The sequence below is a fragment of the Anolis sagrei genome, chromosome 2 (assembly GCF_037176765.1).
Source record: "Anolis sagrei isolate rAnoSag1 chromosome 2, rAnoSag1.mat, whole genome shotgun sequence".
Classification (NCBI taxonomy): domain Eukaryota; kingdom Metazoa; phylum Chordata; class Lepidosauria; order Squamata; family Dactyloidae; genus Anolis; species Anolis sagrei.
Genome location: NC_090022.1, coordinates 166,205,616 through 166,223,903, shown reverse-complemented (window position 1 = coordinate 166,223,903; position 18,288 = coordinate 166,205,616). Strand labels below are relative to the sequence as shown.

Genomic DNA, 18,288 nt, shown 5'->3' with positions numbered 1-18,288 from the left:
TAATTTGAAAAAAGCATGAATGGATTCCTATGCACATTGCACATATCTTATTTGTAGTGCAAAAAACACTTGAAAACAATACAATAATTAAAATGAAGAATAATTTTAACAAATATAAACTTATTAGTATTTCAATGGGAAGTGTGAGTCTGCTTTTGATGAGATAGGATTGATGAGATAGAATTGTTGTTGTCATGTCCTTTCATGTAGTTTCAGACTTAGGTTGACCCTGAGCGAGGGCCGGGTAAATGACTTTGGAGGGCCGCATTCGGCCGCCGGGCCATTTCTATGCCCAGGCTTCTTTCCTGGAATCTTTCCAGGGACTTGCAATTTGCGGGCCACCCCGGCATGACGAGTTGTCCATAAATCTCTTAACAGAGTTTAGAAATCTGGGTGCACATGCCAATTTCCCAAAGAAAAAAAACAAGTTAAATATGAGGTGCTGTTAGTAAGTGACAGTTTAGACTGCTATTTAACAAGTAACAGTTCCCTTTTTGTTAGTTCATTGCCATTTGCAGCCCTGGAGCTGAAGCCTTAATTGCAACAAAACGTAAAAGCTTGAATTGAACGTGGGCTGCTAGTGCCCTTGGCTAGGTTTAAACAAATAGAGCTGAAATTCTCCCGTCTGGGAATTCTCCTTGTTAGCACTGGCTTTGTTAAGCAAACCACCGAGGGATCTCAGATTCAGAGGACTCGGTTTGAGTTTCAAGTGAAAAAAACAACAACTCAGTGCCACACAGAATACAGTGACTCAAATGGCGAACATATTTCAACATGAGAAAAATGGAAAATTACTTGAACCTGTTTTGCTGCCCTTTGGTTCTTACGTAATCAGAGATTCAAGTGTAGCCTTAAGACATAAACCTGCTTGCACTGGATTATCACTATGAATGCCAGTAGGGCTTCTCCATTCAAACCAGATTTTTGGCTATTGGCTTGTAGTAAACTTTTTGACCTTCACTCAGTTTTAAGGACTATCATCAAATTGGGATATTTTGATCTTTTTTCAGTATGGCTGTTTCATCTTATGTGCTTGTTTTGCATATATGTGAATAACCCTGTACATACCTAAACATCTCTCTGTACTAAGGTGTTTATGGCAGTTTTCAGGAAACAATATAGTAATTAAGTAGGTATGTAACTTTAAAAACAGTTTTTGATTGTAGTCATGTTTAAACATTTTATTACAGCCTTTGAATATGTGATTGCATAGTGAGTGCAATCTTGAGTGTGGTGAAGGCTCCATTTTTGGAGGCTTTTAAGCAGAGGCTGGATGGCCTTCTGTTGGGGTGCTTTGAAGGTGATTTTCCTGCTTTTTGGTTGGACTGGATGGCCCACAAGGTCTCTTCCAACTCAAGGATTCTATGAGTCCATAATACTGATTAAAGAATTTAGTCAATACATATTGCTTTCTTAAAGATATGTAAATACAAAAATTATATCTGCATAAGATGTGAGCCAAGACCTCCTGTAGTTTCCATATTCTATGACAGATTCTATCGGGCGTCAGATATTTCATTGCCTTACAGAGGCTACAATTGTTATTTAAGAATCTAAAGCAGGGGTTTTCAAACGTTTTCAGCTGTGGAGCCCTTTTTGAAGGAAAAGTTTCTTGTGAAGCCCCAAGAAATGTTTATATTTTATATTATATATTATACATAATGCATATGTACAGGAATGGCAAACTTGGACACAGGGATTGCATTGCATTTTAATATTTGACAGGTGGGCTCGGCCAAAGGTGGATGGAAACAGTTTGTGTGAACTAACTGAAAAGAAAATGAACAAATTCCTATACACACTACACATATCTTGTTGTAGTGCAAAAAGAAAAAAAGAACAGTACAATATTTAAAATGAAGAACAGTTTTAACCATTATGAACTTAACAGTATTTCAATGGAAGACTAAAGGTGCCATCCAATCCAACCCCCTTCTTTCATGTGGTAAAAGCACAAATCAAAGCAGCCCCAACAGATGGTCATCCAGCCTTAATAATAATACTAAACAACAGCAATAGCAATAAGAGGAGCAACCCCAGTCCAACCCCCTTCTGCCATGCAAGGAAGGCATGTGGGGGGGGGAGGGGGGTTCTGCATGGTGAACAAGTGAAGGGAAGAATACTTGGTGAGCAAGGACCCGCTCCCTCTGGAAAGGGCCCTGTGGCCAGCCATGGGCTAGCTTCTGCGGTGCCTGGAGGCCATCTTCCCCACTGGCGCTGTCTCTGTGACCCCGGCCTACACCCTACAGGACCCCTGCTGCCATTGTCACCACCAAATGGTTCTTCATAGAGAACCCCTCTAGCACAGCCGTCCCCAGCCTCCTGGGCCCAGCCCACACACCCCTTCTGCCGTTGCCACCAATGGGGCCCCCTCCCTGCTTTTGGTGGCAGTGCTTCCATAGGTTGTGCTCTGATGGTTCACATTTTGGCAGTCAGGGAGCAACCAGCCAACAGGTGCCTCCTTCACTGCCACTGTGTGCTGGGGGGGGGGGGGAGGGCTGGGATGGACTACAGAGCAGAGTTTGAGAACCGCTGAGCTAAAGTATTACTGCATTTCATGTGCATAATCTTCTAGCAAAGCTTTTGACTCTCCCTCTCTCGCTTTTTCTCTGTATGTGTAATCTAGTAACTGCTGTAAGTCCTTAACTGAAAAGAAGACAGGATAGAAATAATAGTAGTAATTATAATATTATTAATAATTTAGCTAACCTTATCTGAAATGTAAAACAAAGATAGCTATTATATAATGTCCCAGAAAAAGCAAATGCTTGGGGAAAGGCTCTGGTAAGCAATTGTGGAGGGGAGGGGGCATTTTACGCAACTACATCCCTGCCAGTGGGCTCACGGGCATGCCTAACACAACCAGTAGGGATATCACATCACTTTTGGTTTTACTTTGAAGTGATTTGGGGGGGGGGGGGTCTCCGGAAACATGTGTGGGTGTCAAACTGCTATCCCCCTTGTATATTTAATGTGAGGTATATGGGGTCACAAGTTGGAATCTGGTGTGGCAACCCACAGACTATACTTTCCCCACTCCTTGTATATGGCATCAAAGAGCTTCTTATGTTGTTAAGCCGTCTTTAGTCCCCTCTGGGATTGAGAGAGGCAAGATAGAAATGGCATAAATAAATAATTATTTTGTAGAATTTGTAGTGCATAGTGACAGCTTTTGGATTGATAAGACACTGTATACACTCACTGCCTTAGCTAATTTGTACAGTGAACTGATTCATATTGCTGGATCAGGAAGAGCAACTGCTGTGAGCATGAACACACAGTTCGCACCTCGCTCCCAACTTCTTTGGAATGCCATTAGTGATATAAGGGAAAAGGGTTTATATGGATCATATTAATTCCATAGTATTGAGCCAGGGGCATTAAAATGGTATCCAGCTGTATTAGTTTGACAGTATAGATATATGCTTTGTATCTTCTTTTTGTTGCTTGGATTCTATTGATACTTGACTAAGGAAGGCATGAAATCATATACTTGATGTATATATTCTACGTCTGGTGCAGTAACTTCATTGTTGCCTTGGGTAAAAGTAAAGTATTCCAGTAGTTTTCCATTTCATTCTGAAGTAATAAATACACTCCTAACCAAAGTACTTCTACTGCTGGTTCCAACCAAACCTTCCCCTACATCAGATCTCAGACTGTGTCCTGAAGAAGGGTTTTTTTTAATCAGAGGACATTGCTTCTCATAGCTTAACTAGGTGTGACCTACTTGAGGCAGATTCATACTTTGGGCACTACTGACCCCCTGTGTTTGTCTTTCTCTACAGTGTGTGCAAAGTGCAGTAGATAATATCCTTACTCCTACTGTAATTGTGATCGTTCAAAGCAGCCCACATTTGGGGTGGTTTGGCTTCTTCTAAAGCTCAGCAGAGCACTGAGGAGAAAGGTGCATACATTGAGTCTTCTGAGTGGATCCCTTATCAGAGAAATCACACTCTAGAAACATAAGTGGATTTATTGGAGGCCCATCACAGAATTATCTCTTGTGGGAGTGAACAGAAAGACATGTGTGAACAACCTTCAAGGGGTAGATGAGGTGGTCTGTTGGTATTCTCATACTTGTGAGCATCCCAGTTGGTGACAGGTTCCTATCTCCGTTTTTGTTTTTAATTGCCCTGGGCTTGGGATTGCAGGTTGGGGGGGGGGGGGGCAACTACCCATCACATTTTCTAGGAGCAATGAGAAATCACAATGGAGAGTCTGGCAGCATTATCACTGTTGACCAGAGTGGAGTGTTGTGTTCCTGCCAGTCAGATCAAAGCAGAATGGTACTTCTCTATCTGTGTGTATTGTCTATGGGTGCCTGCCTCAGAAACAAATAGTGCTTTCGCTTGGATGTATCAACCAGAAAGGCTGTTTGGTGAGAAGGGATTCTGTGGCCCCATATATGGTATGAAAGGCTTAAGGGAGAGATAAGTGTGTCAAAGGATTCAGTTTTTCCCTGAAATGGTCAAGTGAGAGAGGCATTGTTCCCTGCTGGTCCTAGTTTCAGAGCTTCTTGAGTGATCTTTCTCACACATACATTTTGCATTTATTCTACAAGCTCTATTGTCACTGACATTTCCCAGCATGAATATGCTACCCAGCATCTCTGTCAAGAGGGTAATTTTTCCATTGCCTCACAGGGACTGCTCTTGAGGGAGGAGAGTTGGCTTGAATAGTGGTTGCAACATTTGGCATTTCTCATTGAACCAGAAGCTTACAGCATCATACATTTGACTTGTACTGGGAGAAAAACAGAATATAAATTAAACATTAAAAAAATAAATAAGAGGTCATCTCCCTTCTGGGGTTGAGAAGGGCAGGGTACAAATATTTGAAATAAATAAATAAATCTGGAACAGTGGTTCTCAACCTGTGGGTCCCCAGATGTTTTGACCTTCAACTCTCAAAAATCCTAATAGCTGGTAAACTTGGATTTCTTATAAGTCAAAACACCTGGGGACCCACAGGTTGCGAACCATTGATCTAGAATATCATTTGTTAATCAAATTATAAATGAAATGAGTTCTGTATGGGTAAAATCTCTCTAGGCATGACAATACATACAGATAGAGAAGTGGTTGGAGAACATATTGTACATGGGCAAAACTCTGTTAGGTGCTAGGTTCATCTTTGCCTTGAATGGCCAATACAATCGCCTATATGTGTGCTTTTAATTTGTGGAGACCCAATGAATACATTGATTTTTCTTAGGCAAGAAATACTGAGATAGTTTTGCCAGTTCCTTCCGCTGAAATACATCATAAAAATCCAGAAATACGCTTTGTTTATCCATAAGTAATTGGCCTATTAGCTTGTTTCTAGAGTTTAATCCCAGTCCAGAAACCTATAAGGCCCAGTTATTAAAATTCCATGTATTCCTTCCAAAATGGGTTGGCCTTGTCCACTCAGAATGATATTACTGTATTTTCCAAGCTCGAACAGCAGGTAGCTGTGGAACCCATGAAAGTAACCATGCTTTCTTTTGGAAAAATGGCCACTCTCCTTAATTTCTTTTTCCATTAGCCCCTTTTAACCAGATTCGACTTGGAATGGCATTTAACCAAATACTGAAAATTCAGTTTTGGCTTATACAGCAGACAGCATCCTTTATTGCCTTGTGGGTGCACTGGCTAATCCAGGTGATAAATGCCTTTACCATTTTTTCAGCTAAAGGGTAATCTGGAGAGAGATGCCACTTGCCTTTGAATTGCACTCAGAAGATAACAATTGTTCAGAATCTGTTGCTGAGGCCACAGAACAGTAGCAGATCCAACTTTTTGAGATGCTATTTTAATGATGTCACTACAATAGCAAAGAAGATTCCCAAGGAGTTTGTTTTATGTACTTTGGCTCTTATCTAGTCCAGATTGAAAAGCAGCCCTCCTACTTGTTTAATATTTAGATTTTTCTCTGACTTGGAGCACCAATGGCACAAGGCCTCAAGCTTGGAGGAGTTGTCAGTTGTTTTGAGGGGAGGCATATAAGCATCACGTTCTAAAACTAGTCTCTCATTCTGGTGTTTTGTTTCTTTTACGCTTTTATTCTGTCTTTAAAATTAAAGTAACATAAGCTTTTTGTTTGTTGTAAACTACTAAGCAGAAAACCTGTGAACAGCATACTAATTCTTTAAGTAAATGGACACATAAACCTTCAACACATTTTCTTACTCCAGTTGCATCAATTGTAAAAAAAATTAAAGATTTTATTTACATACAATAATAACATACAGTGTAAACAAAATATTTTACAAACACATAACCCCACCACCAAGGCCTGAACAAGTATCCTTTCCTTCACCATATATTTATAAATCAACCATTAATCAAATGTCATATGCAAAATTTCTGACCAACAAGGTTATATTGTTTTCCATTTTCACTCTCTAAAGCAGATTTAATAAAGACCGACCAGTATGGCATCAATTGTAAATTAAATGAATGAATTTGAGATACTTTGGCTTAAAGCACCTAACCTTTGTTTAGTTCTTAGGTGATCCCTCATAGCCCAAGGATGATAGTCCTCCAAGTGTACTGTCTTGGCAGTGTGTTCATAAGTGGTTGTGGAGCCCTATTCTTGACCTGCATGTTCTCCCTCAGTGAGAACATCAGTTTTCCAGGTAGAAAGCAGTCCTAGTCAGGATTGGCTTGATACACCGTCCTCTTGGCACCTTTCTCCCTCCATCTGTCCCTGTTCAAATTCTGCAGCACTGCTGGTCACAGCTGACCTCCAGTTAGAGAGCTCAAGGGCCAGGGTTTCCCAGTTCTCAGTGTCTATGCCACAGTTTTTAAGGATGGCTTTGAGCCCATCTTTAAATCTCTTTTCCTCTCCACGAACATTGCGTTTCCCGTTCTTGAATTGGGAGTATAGTAGCTGCTTTGGGAGGCAACGATCAGGCATTTGTACAACATGGCTAGTCCAGCAGAGTTGCTGGTGTAGGAATCCTTTGTTCAATATTCATCATATCTAAACCCAATGCTCTTTATCATATTATTTACCTTCTTCCTTATCTGCCCACCCCTTCACTTTCAGTGCACACAGCTTGTCTTTTCTCTCTGGGATTTGAAACACAATCAAATGGATATAGGATTACAGTTTAACATTCTTTTAAATGTTGGCTCTTGCATATATATTTTATACACTGGTTCGATTTCCTCATTCAGAAACATGAAAGAAATTCTTTACGGCCAGGGTCCATCGTAACTTAGGGACCATCTCTCATTCTCCCATCCTCCCATTCTCCGCAACGACCATCCCAACAGACTTACTTTATATACTGGGTCCTAGAGAAGTGCACTTGGAAAGGACCAGACGCAGAGCTTTTTCTATTTCTGCCCCTGCCTTGTGGAATTCCTTGCCGCCCTATATGAGAGCCATGCATGAGTTAGGACCTTTTACCCTAGCACTTAAGACTTGGCTTTTTACTAGAGCTTTTGATCTATGTTACTTTTATCAATATCTGTATGTATGTATTTTTATCCTTTACAATTTTAGCTTGTAAATCGCCTAGAGCATCTTGGATGGAGGGCGATTAATAAGTAATTAAATGATGATGATGATGATGAAAGAAAGAAAGAAAGAAAGAAAAGCAAGAGTGAGATATAAAAGCCATGGGAATATGCAGGCCATCTATCTTGGCCAAAGGAGTTCTGTTTTACTCAGGTTTGTAACTGACTAGAATTTCTTGATTACTTGCCGAGAAAAACAACATTTTAAGGACATTTTCTTACTGATTACAGTGGTTCCAGGTTCCACAGTGGATACCAAGCCTGTGGACGCACACTCCATTATAGGCAATATAAAAACAACAAAATCAAGATGGCTTTTTTTTTTTTTTTGCAGCAATGGATGGTTGAATCTGTGGAACCAAAATCTATAGATATGAAAGGCCGACGGTAATTGTAGGCCTGGATGGCCCATGAGGTCTCTTCCAACTCTATGATTCTTGCCTATTACTGCTTGGAATGGGTGGTGAGGAATAAATTAGCATTGCTTTTCCATCCTATATCAGAACCAAACATCAAATAAAACTTACAGTAAAAAATAGGAAATATAATGTCAGTCTCTGGAGTCCACTGGGAGTGGAGGCTAGTAGAATGAATTGGCCAACTTTAATATTTGAGCTTAAATACACTTCAGTAATTTGAGCTGGGGGGGGGGGGTTACAGAATTTTCCAAGCAAATGACTCACATTGTGGGGGATGAAGAAACACGGAAATGTGACATGTGGAAAAGTTGGACCCATAAGATTGGGAAGAAAATAAAGCAAGGTTTGTGTGTAGCTTTTATGATTCATAAGTTGCACTTCCTTTGATTATAAAAGGAAGCGTCAAAGAAAACCAAGCAGTCTAGTCTCTTGGTGCCTCTGTCGTTATTCCTGGTTTTTTAACACCCCAGTTGTGTATAAAGTTAAAAGGTTAAGTGTGGCTTTTTTGAAGGTTGTGATAGATTTTTCCCCCTCCACTCACATGGCTCCTGCTTCCTAAAAAGGGGTGGGAGAGACACTGCAGCAAAGAGAACGTCAAGAATGTTGAGCATTTTCAGCTTGGCTTCACCTTCGGCACAGATAACAGGCAGAGAACAAAAGCTCCATTCCATTTATTAAAAACAGCCTGTGGGGTTCTTCATGTAGTAGAGCTCTGAGCACACGGCAGAAAATATGAGGAAAATAAATTTTGTTTTTCAGTTCTGTTACATTGAATTTCAGATGCTAGGGTTAAGGTTAGGGTTAGGGTAGGGTTAGGGTTAGGGTTAGGGCTTGGTTTAGGATTAGGGTTAGGGTTAGGGTTCGGGTTCGGGTTTGTTTTTTTTATAAAAAAAAACTACTGAAATTTCATTCTTCTGCCAATCAGCTGGCCTCTCTATGTCTCTAATGAATCACTACACCATGCTGGTTTTTGTAGTTCATACTACTGGTAGAATACTACTAGTATAATGAACTACAAAAGCCAGCATGGTGTAGTGATTCAGTATTTCACTGTGATTCTGGACTAGCATTTAAATCACGACTTGGTCATGGAAACTGACCTTGGGCAAAGTGCACAAACTGAGCCCCAGAGGAAGACAGTGACAAACCTCTTCTGAATTAATCTTCTCTTCCCCCCCCCCCCCCATCCTCCAAAAAAAAAAAAAACATAATCGGGACATGTAAACTGAAAACAACTTAAAGGCACACAACAAAAACAGTGAATTCAAAACTTAAGGGAAACTTGATCAGCAGATAACCTCAGAGTAAACTTGGCTTTCATTCATTCTTATTGACTTGTTTTAAAAATAAGCAAGCCTGATTTTATGCAGTCAGATAGCTGAAATATAATATAGATAATTTGTTCTCTGTTACATGATCTAAGGTACTTCAGATCACCATGGTTCCCTTTAAAGATGTATGCTTAAGAAATCACTTTCCCTACACCACTCTCTAAAACCTCCATGTTTAGACATACCCTACTCTGTACATGCCCAGTGTTTTAAAATGTTTATCTATTGCATCTGGCCCTGCCTTAGTGTCTTAAATCTCTTGTGTGTTATTGCTTATATGTTTAGTTATATTTTTATATTGTTTTATTTGCTTGTTTTGTTTTGTTTTGTTGATGTACTGTTGTATTTGTATTTGACGGGCTTGGCCTCATATAAGCAGCCCCGAGTCCCATCGGGGAAATGGTGGTGGGGTATAAATAAAGTATTATTATTTTTATTTTATTTATTATTATTATTATTATAGATCCTTGGGTTACCAGATTGGATCTGGGATGGGATTTTCCTCCACCAGTAGTGAGCGAGGGAAGAGGCATGAAGGAGACAGCATTTTAAGAGCTGACTTGTGTTATTCTCCCACCACTTTCGTCAGTGGACATCTTAGGAGGGGGGCTGAATGTTCAGATTTGGGCAATGGGGATGGACTGAGCTTAATAGTACCTTGTCCTGATCTAATATCTGTTGAGGATTAAATTTATAGGAGACTTGTCCCGGATTCACTGGAGAAACCATTCTTGAATCATGCTGTATATTTGTGAAATAAGATGCTTCTGTTTGGACACCCAGGAGCCATCAATCTTCTTGGTTGAAGAAGAGGAAAGAATCTCTACTATTTGTTGACAATCCAAATTTGGACCCTCTCATATATGTTTAGTTGCAAACATCAAAAGTTGCAAGGATTCCATACCCAATTTTATTTTATTTTTGCTGGGGAATATCAGACAGCTCCTCAATCCTGAATTTACAGGAACTTGGAAGCACTTTAGTTGGCTTTCCAGTTAACTGGCATATGAAGTTTTCTACACCTGAATGGGAGACGAAGAGAGGTGGTACTTTAAAAGAATGTAGAGAGAGAACAGACACAAAAAGCTTCCTCTGAGCTTGGGTCTCATTCCAATCTTGATCTTTATATCTCTCCTCATGCTGTTGTTCTCTCACCCCAAACATCTTTGTCTCAAAATAAATTCTTCTGGTTCATCAGAACTGATAGTAGGTTAGTGGTGAAGTCAAGGAAGAAGAGAGAAGGCAAGTGTAGAAAGTCATAGAGTGTTATCTCAGAGTTAGCTTATGTATATCACAGTCCTTAAAGATCTTCCATGATTCAAATTTATGTTGCAACGTCAGACATTGTGGTTCTCTGGTCTTTGTGGAGGCCCGCTGACTGAGAACTCTAAATCTATAGTAAATTCTAAACCACTGCTAGAAATTAAGCAGAAACTGAGAGTCTCCTCCCCAGTTTAAGGTATGCTTCAGCTGCTTTTAAAAGATTTTCCACTTTGACTTCCAATAGAACAGTGTTTCTCAACCTGGAGGTCGGGACCCTTGGGGTGGGGTTGCCAAAGACCACCAGAAAACAAATATTTTTGATGGTCTTAGGAACCCCTTTGGCAGAGAAGGCTGAAGATCTCGCTGCCTGTTCTTCTCTTCCTTTTTGGAAACGAACAGCGAATCCTCGCACCAAAAGCCCTCCTCTACTGTGATTGGCTGGCCTCTCAGCCAAGGGAAGGATGGTTTCTGAGACTCCAAAGTAGGGAGGGAGAGCAGGCGTGCTCGTTGTATGATAGCATCATGCGCATGTGAGGGAGAGCATACGAGGGTGTAGAGAGGCTCGTTCCAGCGAGTCCCAAACATCAAGGTCTATTTTCCCCAAACTCCACCAGAGTTCACATTTGGGCATTTGGAGTGTTCGTGCCAAGTTTGGTCCAGATCTATCATTGTTTGAGTCCACAGTACTCTCTGGATGTAGGTGAACTACAACTCCAAAGCTCAAGGTCAATGCCCACCAAACACTTCCAGTATTTTCTGTTGATCATAGGAGTTCTGTGTGCCAAGTTTGGTTCAATTCCATCGTTGGTGGAGTTCAGAATGCTCTTTGATAGTAGGTGAACTATAAGTCCCAGCATCTGCAATTCCCAAATGACAAAATCAGTCCCCCTCCCCAACAGTATTCAAATTTGGGAGTATCGGGTATCTGTGACAAATTTGATCCAGGGAATGAAAATACATCCTGCATGTCAGATATTTACATTATGATTCCTAATAGTAGCAAAATTACAGTTATGAAGTAGCAACTAAAATAATTGTGTGGTTGAACGTCACCACCACATGAGGAACTGTATTAAGGGGTCATGGCATTAGGAAGGTTGAGAAACACTGCAATAGAAGATCTTGTTGCTGACTTCCTTAATTTGGGCCACTGTCTACAAATGATGTCTAGTTGTAGGTGGGAAAAAGTTTAGTCCTATTAGCTGGCATACTAAAATCCCATTAGATAACTCCAGTTCTCACTTGATGGAATACATAGCAATGTATTCCAATGAATGAATGTATAAATAGAATAAGAGCAGTTTCCCCCCTCAGAATTGCACAAAGTAGCTCCTTTAGTCTAATCTTGTGACAGAAAATACTGTTATGGAATTTTCTTAGAAACAACCTTACTCTTACTAAGTTGGGCATGTAGAATGTCTGTTTCTAAATGAGCTGCTTTGTGTACACACACAGATCCCTTGTATAAATCCAAATAATTCCTTTGAATTGCAGCCAGAGAATGATGAAGCAAGCATGTATATTTACTGGTGGGTTGGTGGTTGGGAACTGGGAATCCCCCACGTGTTAAAAGAACAGTAGAAGGAATCATTCAGACACTGGCTCAAACTAAGTATATAGTGATGTTTTCTGCTTATCATAGTATGCAATTAAAATATGGCTTGAACTTTCAAAAGTATCACATGGAAAGATTTTTAGAGCAGCTTGCCTCCTCTCTATTCTCTTTTTGCACTAAACTTTTGAGTTCACCCCATGTCTGAGATTAGATGTGAAGGAGGAAAGGAAGATAAGATATTTCCCTTTGACCTTGTGAGAGAAGCAGTGGAAGGACAAGAATTTAAATGGTCATCCTGCCTCAGAGGTTTTTTATATATATATTAACTAATCAGGAATATGAAAAAAAAAACACTCTTCACATTCCTGTCTAGTATATAAAAACTTTGGGGCAGAATGATCACCTGAAGTCTGATGTGCAAACTTAAATAAGCCATAATTTGCTATCTGGCCACAAACTATGATTAGATTACATACCTAACCATAGCTAAACTTCTCAAATTGATCGGTTATGCTTTTACTTAGCTGCCGATAGTTTCTGAAGCAGATGGGAAAATTCAAAGTATTTTTCAGCATGGCTCCTATGGGCTTAGAGGGGCTTTTTTCCCTCTTTGATGAACTACACCTATGAAGGGAAACTTTCCTGGCATTTTCTTTTAATTCGGGATTTACCTGGAATCTTCAGTTGTTAGCCTGGTTGGATTGGGTTGCTTTGTTGGGTGTCACAATTTTAAATGTTTAAATTGCATTTGATTGTATTGTAAATCACTTTTGGATCAAGCAGACACATTCCATCACCATGAAAAGTATACTTCAATTCCTGGTCGTACCGTTCTTGGTGATGTTTATAGTCCCTTTTCTGTGAATATTTACATGTGATTACTTTCCTTCAACCTACAATGTGACTCCATTAATTTCACAGGGTTTCCTTAATATACTCAAAATATATTTCTTTGCCAGACTCTTCCTCTACGATATGGTCTATAGCAGTAGTTCTCAACCTGTGGGTCCCCAGATGTTTTGGCCTTCAACTCCCAGAAATCCTAACAGCTGGTATACTGGCTGGGATTTCTGGGAGTTGTAGGCCAAAACACCTGGGGACCCACAGGTTGAGAACCACTGGTCTACAGCATCTGATATTCCTTGGCGGTCTCCAACGCTTGTTACATAGAGAGATGTCCTACTGCATTGCTTAGGTCTTTGAGCTTGGAGAAATTCAAGGGTTCGAAAAGGGTCACTTGCAGAATCCTTCTGACATTTCTCTGTTTTGTGGAGGTTATCTTGCATGCAAGACCAGAGCTTGTGTTTTGCCTCTGCAGGGTACTTAGTTGGACGAACAAGAGACCCAATTCATGGCAAGGCATCTCCTTATCCTATCTAATTTTCTTATAGACGGGGCGTGACAAATATGAGCCGGCAGCAACCAATGAACATGGACCCAAGACAAAAAAGGGCAAGAAAGAAAAGGATATGGAAGAATTGAAAAAGGAAGTTTCACTGGTAAGAAGAGATTGTCATTTAAGGGGAAGAGGAAACTCGGGTCATTAACTTCAAGATGGTTGCCTTTATTTCAGCCTATCATTACTCTACCAATTGTCCTTTCTATCTCTCTCTTCCTTCTGCCTCAACCCATGTAGCTGGATGAGAAGGGAGTGTTCTTGTGTACAGAATAATATAAAATCATGTACGTTTAGTCAGATTTCCTCACACATGTTCCATTGTCCTCCCTGTAATAAAATTGCAAAATGAGTTACAGTTGAAGGTGAAAGACAGTGATTTATTCAAGTTTATCTAGTGAAGTAATAACTGATGGGCACTTTACGCCACCTATAGTAACAGACTGACAGCTACTTGAGACTTTGAGAAGGTTTTTGAAAATTGTTCAGCACAGGATTTAAGAGGAGTCTAAAGGGGGTATATATTCTGGTGGGTTCTTCAGATCTTTGCATAAGAAGTGTGTGGGTTCAACAAGATATAGTGAATAGAGCTATTGTTTGGCTAGGATTAGGCTTGACAGATTTTAATTCCCTTCTCAGTGCCTCTTCTGCTTAACTATGCTGTTGAACATCATTGTGATTATTGGCAACCCTCTGACTGTCTGAATCGTGTTTGTTGGTTGGTTTATTTATTTAATATTTTGCTTTGCAGGAAGATCACAAACTCAGCCTTGATGAACTTCATCAGAAGTATGGAACAGATCTCAGCCGGGTAATTTGGGCTATCTTTGCAAAAGGGTTTGAAAGAACAGAAAACTGGTAGAGAGAGTCCTTTTTCTTAACTGAGAATAATAGCAAACCCTATATGTTGACTGTAATTGTGCTAGAACATACCACAGAACCACATTTGAGGAGCTAGAGGTATTCACAAATTCTTCTTTTGAGGCTTGGCTAAGGCTCCTCCTAAACTGCCATATAAAATATGGCAGTGTAGAAGGCGCCTAAGTGAAACTCGATACTGAATCTTTTGGGTAAGGCAGTCATATTTTATCTCTTTATGTGGATGAATGTTTTGAAACATTCTGATTTCCTTTCTGTTAACTGCTATGTATTTAGTGATATGAATGAGATCTGAAAAAGTTAAATATACCATAGGCATTAGCTCTGGTGGAGAAGCTAACTTGAGAAACTCTAAGCAGTAACTGGATAACTGAAAAGGAGCATATCCTTTGAAATTTGGTTTACATTTATTTCGTATTTAGACAAAGTTTAGTGATACACATTGTGAAGACCTCTCCTAATGTGTTAACTAGTCAGAAACAATTAGATGTTCTGATCTTTCACCCAGTAAAGCTGATGTTAAATGCAGCAATGCCCCAGCTTTTAGGTTCTCCTGAAGTAGACTAAGCTCTTGTTTTTCACCGCTCTACTCAAAGGAGTTTCTTTTTTAAGGCAGGCTTGTCCAACACACAACCTATGGGTACCTATGAGTACAGCCCAACTTATTTAGAACATTATATGTTTTATTGTGTGTGTGTGTGTGTGTGTGTGAAACTTAGTAGCACAGTTCTCAAGAGCAAGCTTTGGAGACATCAGTGGAACTGATTGGAATAAAGAGAGTATATTACATCCACAAATCTCAGTGTTATCTGTAATTCACATTATAATTTAATTGCAAGCTGTTCAGCCAGAAGACTTGTCCAATGATTTTAAAAGACTCTCCAAACTGGGTAGCACAAAATTAAAATTACTATACATAGACTTTTTTTGCTTGTGGTGGTGGATATCACACTTTTTTTTTTTAATTTTGCTTATCGGCTATCATTAGTGTTAGTGTAGCATTTTATATGTAACCCAAGACAGATCTTCTTCCAGTGTGGCCCAAAGAAGCCAAAAAGGTTGGCTGCTCCTGAGATAAGGTGTAGTACTGTGAATACATTGGCTCAGGTTATTTGGGCCAAATTATTTACTAAATTCAGAACATATAAGATAGGTTTGATGACAGCCCTACCTAAAAGCCTTAAAATCATGGAAATTGTTGCTATTAAGGAAGAACTTAAACTATGTAAAATTATTTTCCAGTAGAGATTGTAAAGAAAAGCTGTCATGTTTGAGTTGCATGCTAAAATAGCCTAGCTTTCTAGTTTTGAGATTGGCTCCTCTTGAATAGAACAGTCATAATATCTCTTGGGCATAGAAGTGTATGTTGATTTCTCCTCTTCACTTAATCTGATTTCTAGGGCCTGACTCCTGCCCGAGCTGCTGAGATCTTGGCTCGTGATGGTCCCAATGCTCTAACCCCTCCTCCTACAACCCCAGAATGGGTCAAATTCTGCCGGCAGCTATTTGGGGGCTTTTCCCTTCTCTTGTGGATTGGGGCAATCCTTTGTTTTTTGGCGTATGGTATTCAGGCTGCAACAGAGGAGGAACCAAATAATGACAATGTGAGTAAATGTATGGAGTTGAAGGGAGAAATGTAATGGTATTAAGCTGCATAGCAGATCTGACTTGTCTAATGTGTCTAGCCCCATTTCAAGAGAACATGCTTTCCCACTATACAGTCGCTTAGGGTTGTGTGGTTACGTCTGATCTTGTGACAAAAGCATCTCACCTAAATTGATCTAGAGTTTTTCATTTATATCTCACAGTTGTATCTTGGTGTCGTGCTATCTGCTGTTGTCATCATAACTGGATGTTTCTCTTACTATCAAGAAGCAAAGAGTTCAAAAATCATGGAGTCTTTCAAAAATATGGTACCTCAGGTAAGTAAGGACAGTATGTCCCACAACTGTGATGACACATATCCATTTTGAAAGGGTCCTAACCAAGGACTTAGGGTATTGCTGGGTGCTGCTTGAAAGCTCCTTCTCTTTTTTTACAGCAAGCCCTGGTGATCCGAAATGGAGAGAAATTGAGCATCAATGCAGAAGGGGTGGTTGTTGGAGATTTGGTGGAAGTGAAAGGAGGAGACAGAATCCCAGCAGATTTGCGGGTCATTTCAGCCCACGGTTGTAAGGTAAGTGCAGTTCTGGAGAGACTTAAATGCACCTGAAGCATATTGGAGCCTCATTTAGGCCTTCCTTATTATCAGCAGAGTAGGGGAAAATGTCAGAAAGATTGTGCACAACCTCTCTGAGTACCAAGGTTCACATTCTTTTCACTGCTCCAAAGGGAAGGAGGTTTTTTTGTTGTTTTTTTGCAGGCAAATGCTGGCTTCCAAAGTTTCTGGGGGGGGGCAATGCCAGATCAGCTCCTTAACCTGCCTTTATCATGTTTTCTCATGTAGGTGGACAACTCCTCTCTCACAGGTGAATCAGAGCCTCAGACTAGGTCACCAGACTTCACAAATGAGAACCCTCTGGAGACAAGGAATATTGCTTTTTTCTCTACCAATTGTGTTGAAGGTAAAAAGAAAAAGAGAAAAGTTGTTTCTACCCTCTTTGATCAAAGTCATGAATAATAGGAGCTAAGAATGTGGGAAGTCATCCTAATAGAGTTAGCATACTAGAGCTGACAGGTGACTGTTTTGCCCAACAAAAACAACATGCAGTTGCTTGTGTTTGTGTACTTTCTGAACAATGAGGGCATTCAGGCAGAGCTGTTTGGCGTTTGGAGAGCTTAATTCCAGCCAGAATTGAAGTGCAAGCCCATCTGCTGTAGCTGCCCCAGCCATTTGCCTGGCTATGCTGACTATGATAAGTTTATCAGGGACCTGGAAAACCTTGCCACTCTGACCTGCTATCTCGATACTGTATTGTCTTAGAGACTACTCTTTGCTGGGGGAGGGTAGCAGAAGTGACAGTGGAAGCAGACAAGGATAGTTGATAATTTATCTCTCAAGTACAAAGAAAAGAATGTAAGAGATCATTCAAATATTAATCATAGAATTCATAGAGTTGGATGAGACTTCAAAGGCCATCCAGTCCAACCGCCTGCCACACAGGAAAATAACATCAAAGCAATCTTAGCAGATGGCCAACCAACATCTACTTAAAAACCTCCAGAGAGGGAGATTTGACTACACTACCACTGCTGAACAGAAATCACCATCAGGAAGTCATTTTCCTGCCATTTGAACAGATATCACCATCAGGAAGTTATTTTCTTCCATTTATTTTCCTTTGTTCCACATCCTGGTCTCTAGAGCAGCAGGCAAAAAGGTTGCCTCCTCCTTAATGTAGAATCATAGAGTTGGAAGAGACCTCATGAGCCATCCAGTCCAACCCCCTACCAAGAAGCAGGAATATCGCATTCAAAGCGTGTGACATCCTTTCAAATATTTAAACTTGGCTCTCATGTCCACTTTCAACCTTCTCCAAGATAAGCATTCCCAGCTCCTATGTTGTTCCTCATAGGGCTTGTCTTCTAGATGTTTGTCATTTTGGTCACCCTTCTCTGGACACATTCCAGCTTGCCAATATCCTTCTTGAATTTTGGTGCCCAGAACTGCACACAGTACCCCAGGTGAGGTCTGACCAAAGCAGAATAGAGTAGGACTATAGCTTTCCTCAGTCTTGACACTTTGCCCCCCATTGATGCAGCCTAGAATCAAATAGATTTTTTAAACTGTTGGATCACACTGTTGACGCATGTTTAGCTTCTGGTCTACTAAGACTTCTAGATCCCTTTCACATGTACTAGTTTCAAGCCAGGTGTAACCTATCCTATATCTGTGCATTTCGTTTTTATTGCCTAAGCATGATACTTTATATTTCTCCCTGTTAACATTAATTTTGTTAGTTTTGGCCCAGCTCTCTAATCTGTTGAGGTCATG

At 40.2% G+C, this 18,288-nt stretch overlaps 1 protein-coding gene across 1 annotated transcript in view; it reads left to right on the top strand.

Moving 5' to 3' along the window:
* The window catches only part of LOC132767951 (sodium/potassium-transporting ATPase subunit alpha-1), a 36,207-nt gene that overhangs the window by 3,586 nt on the left and 14,333 nt on the right, over positions 1–18,288 (top strand). Inside the window, exons 2-7 of the mRNA XM_060763408.2 lie at positions 13,471–13,578; positions 14,227–14,286; positions 15,755–15,958; positions 16,163–16,276; positions 16,396–16,530; positions 16,801–16,918. Coding sequence (XP_060619391.2) covers positions 13,471–13,578; positions 14,227–14,286; positions 15,755–15,958; positions 16,163–16,276; positions 16,396–16,530; positions 16,801–16,918 — 739 coding nt within the window. The remainder of the gene's footprint in view (positions 1–13,470; positions 13,579–14,226; positions 14,287–15,754; positions 15,959–16,162; positions 16,277–16,395; positions 16,531–16,800; positions 16,919–18,288) is intronic.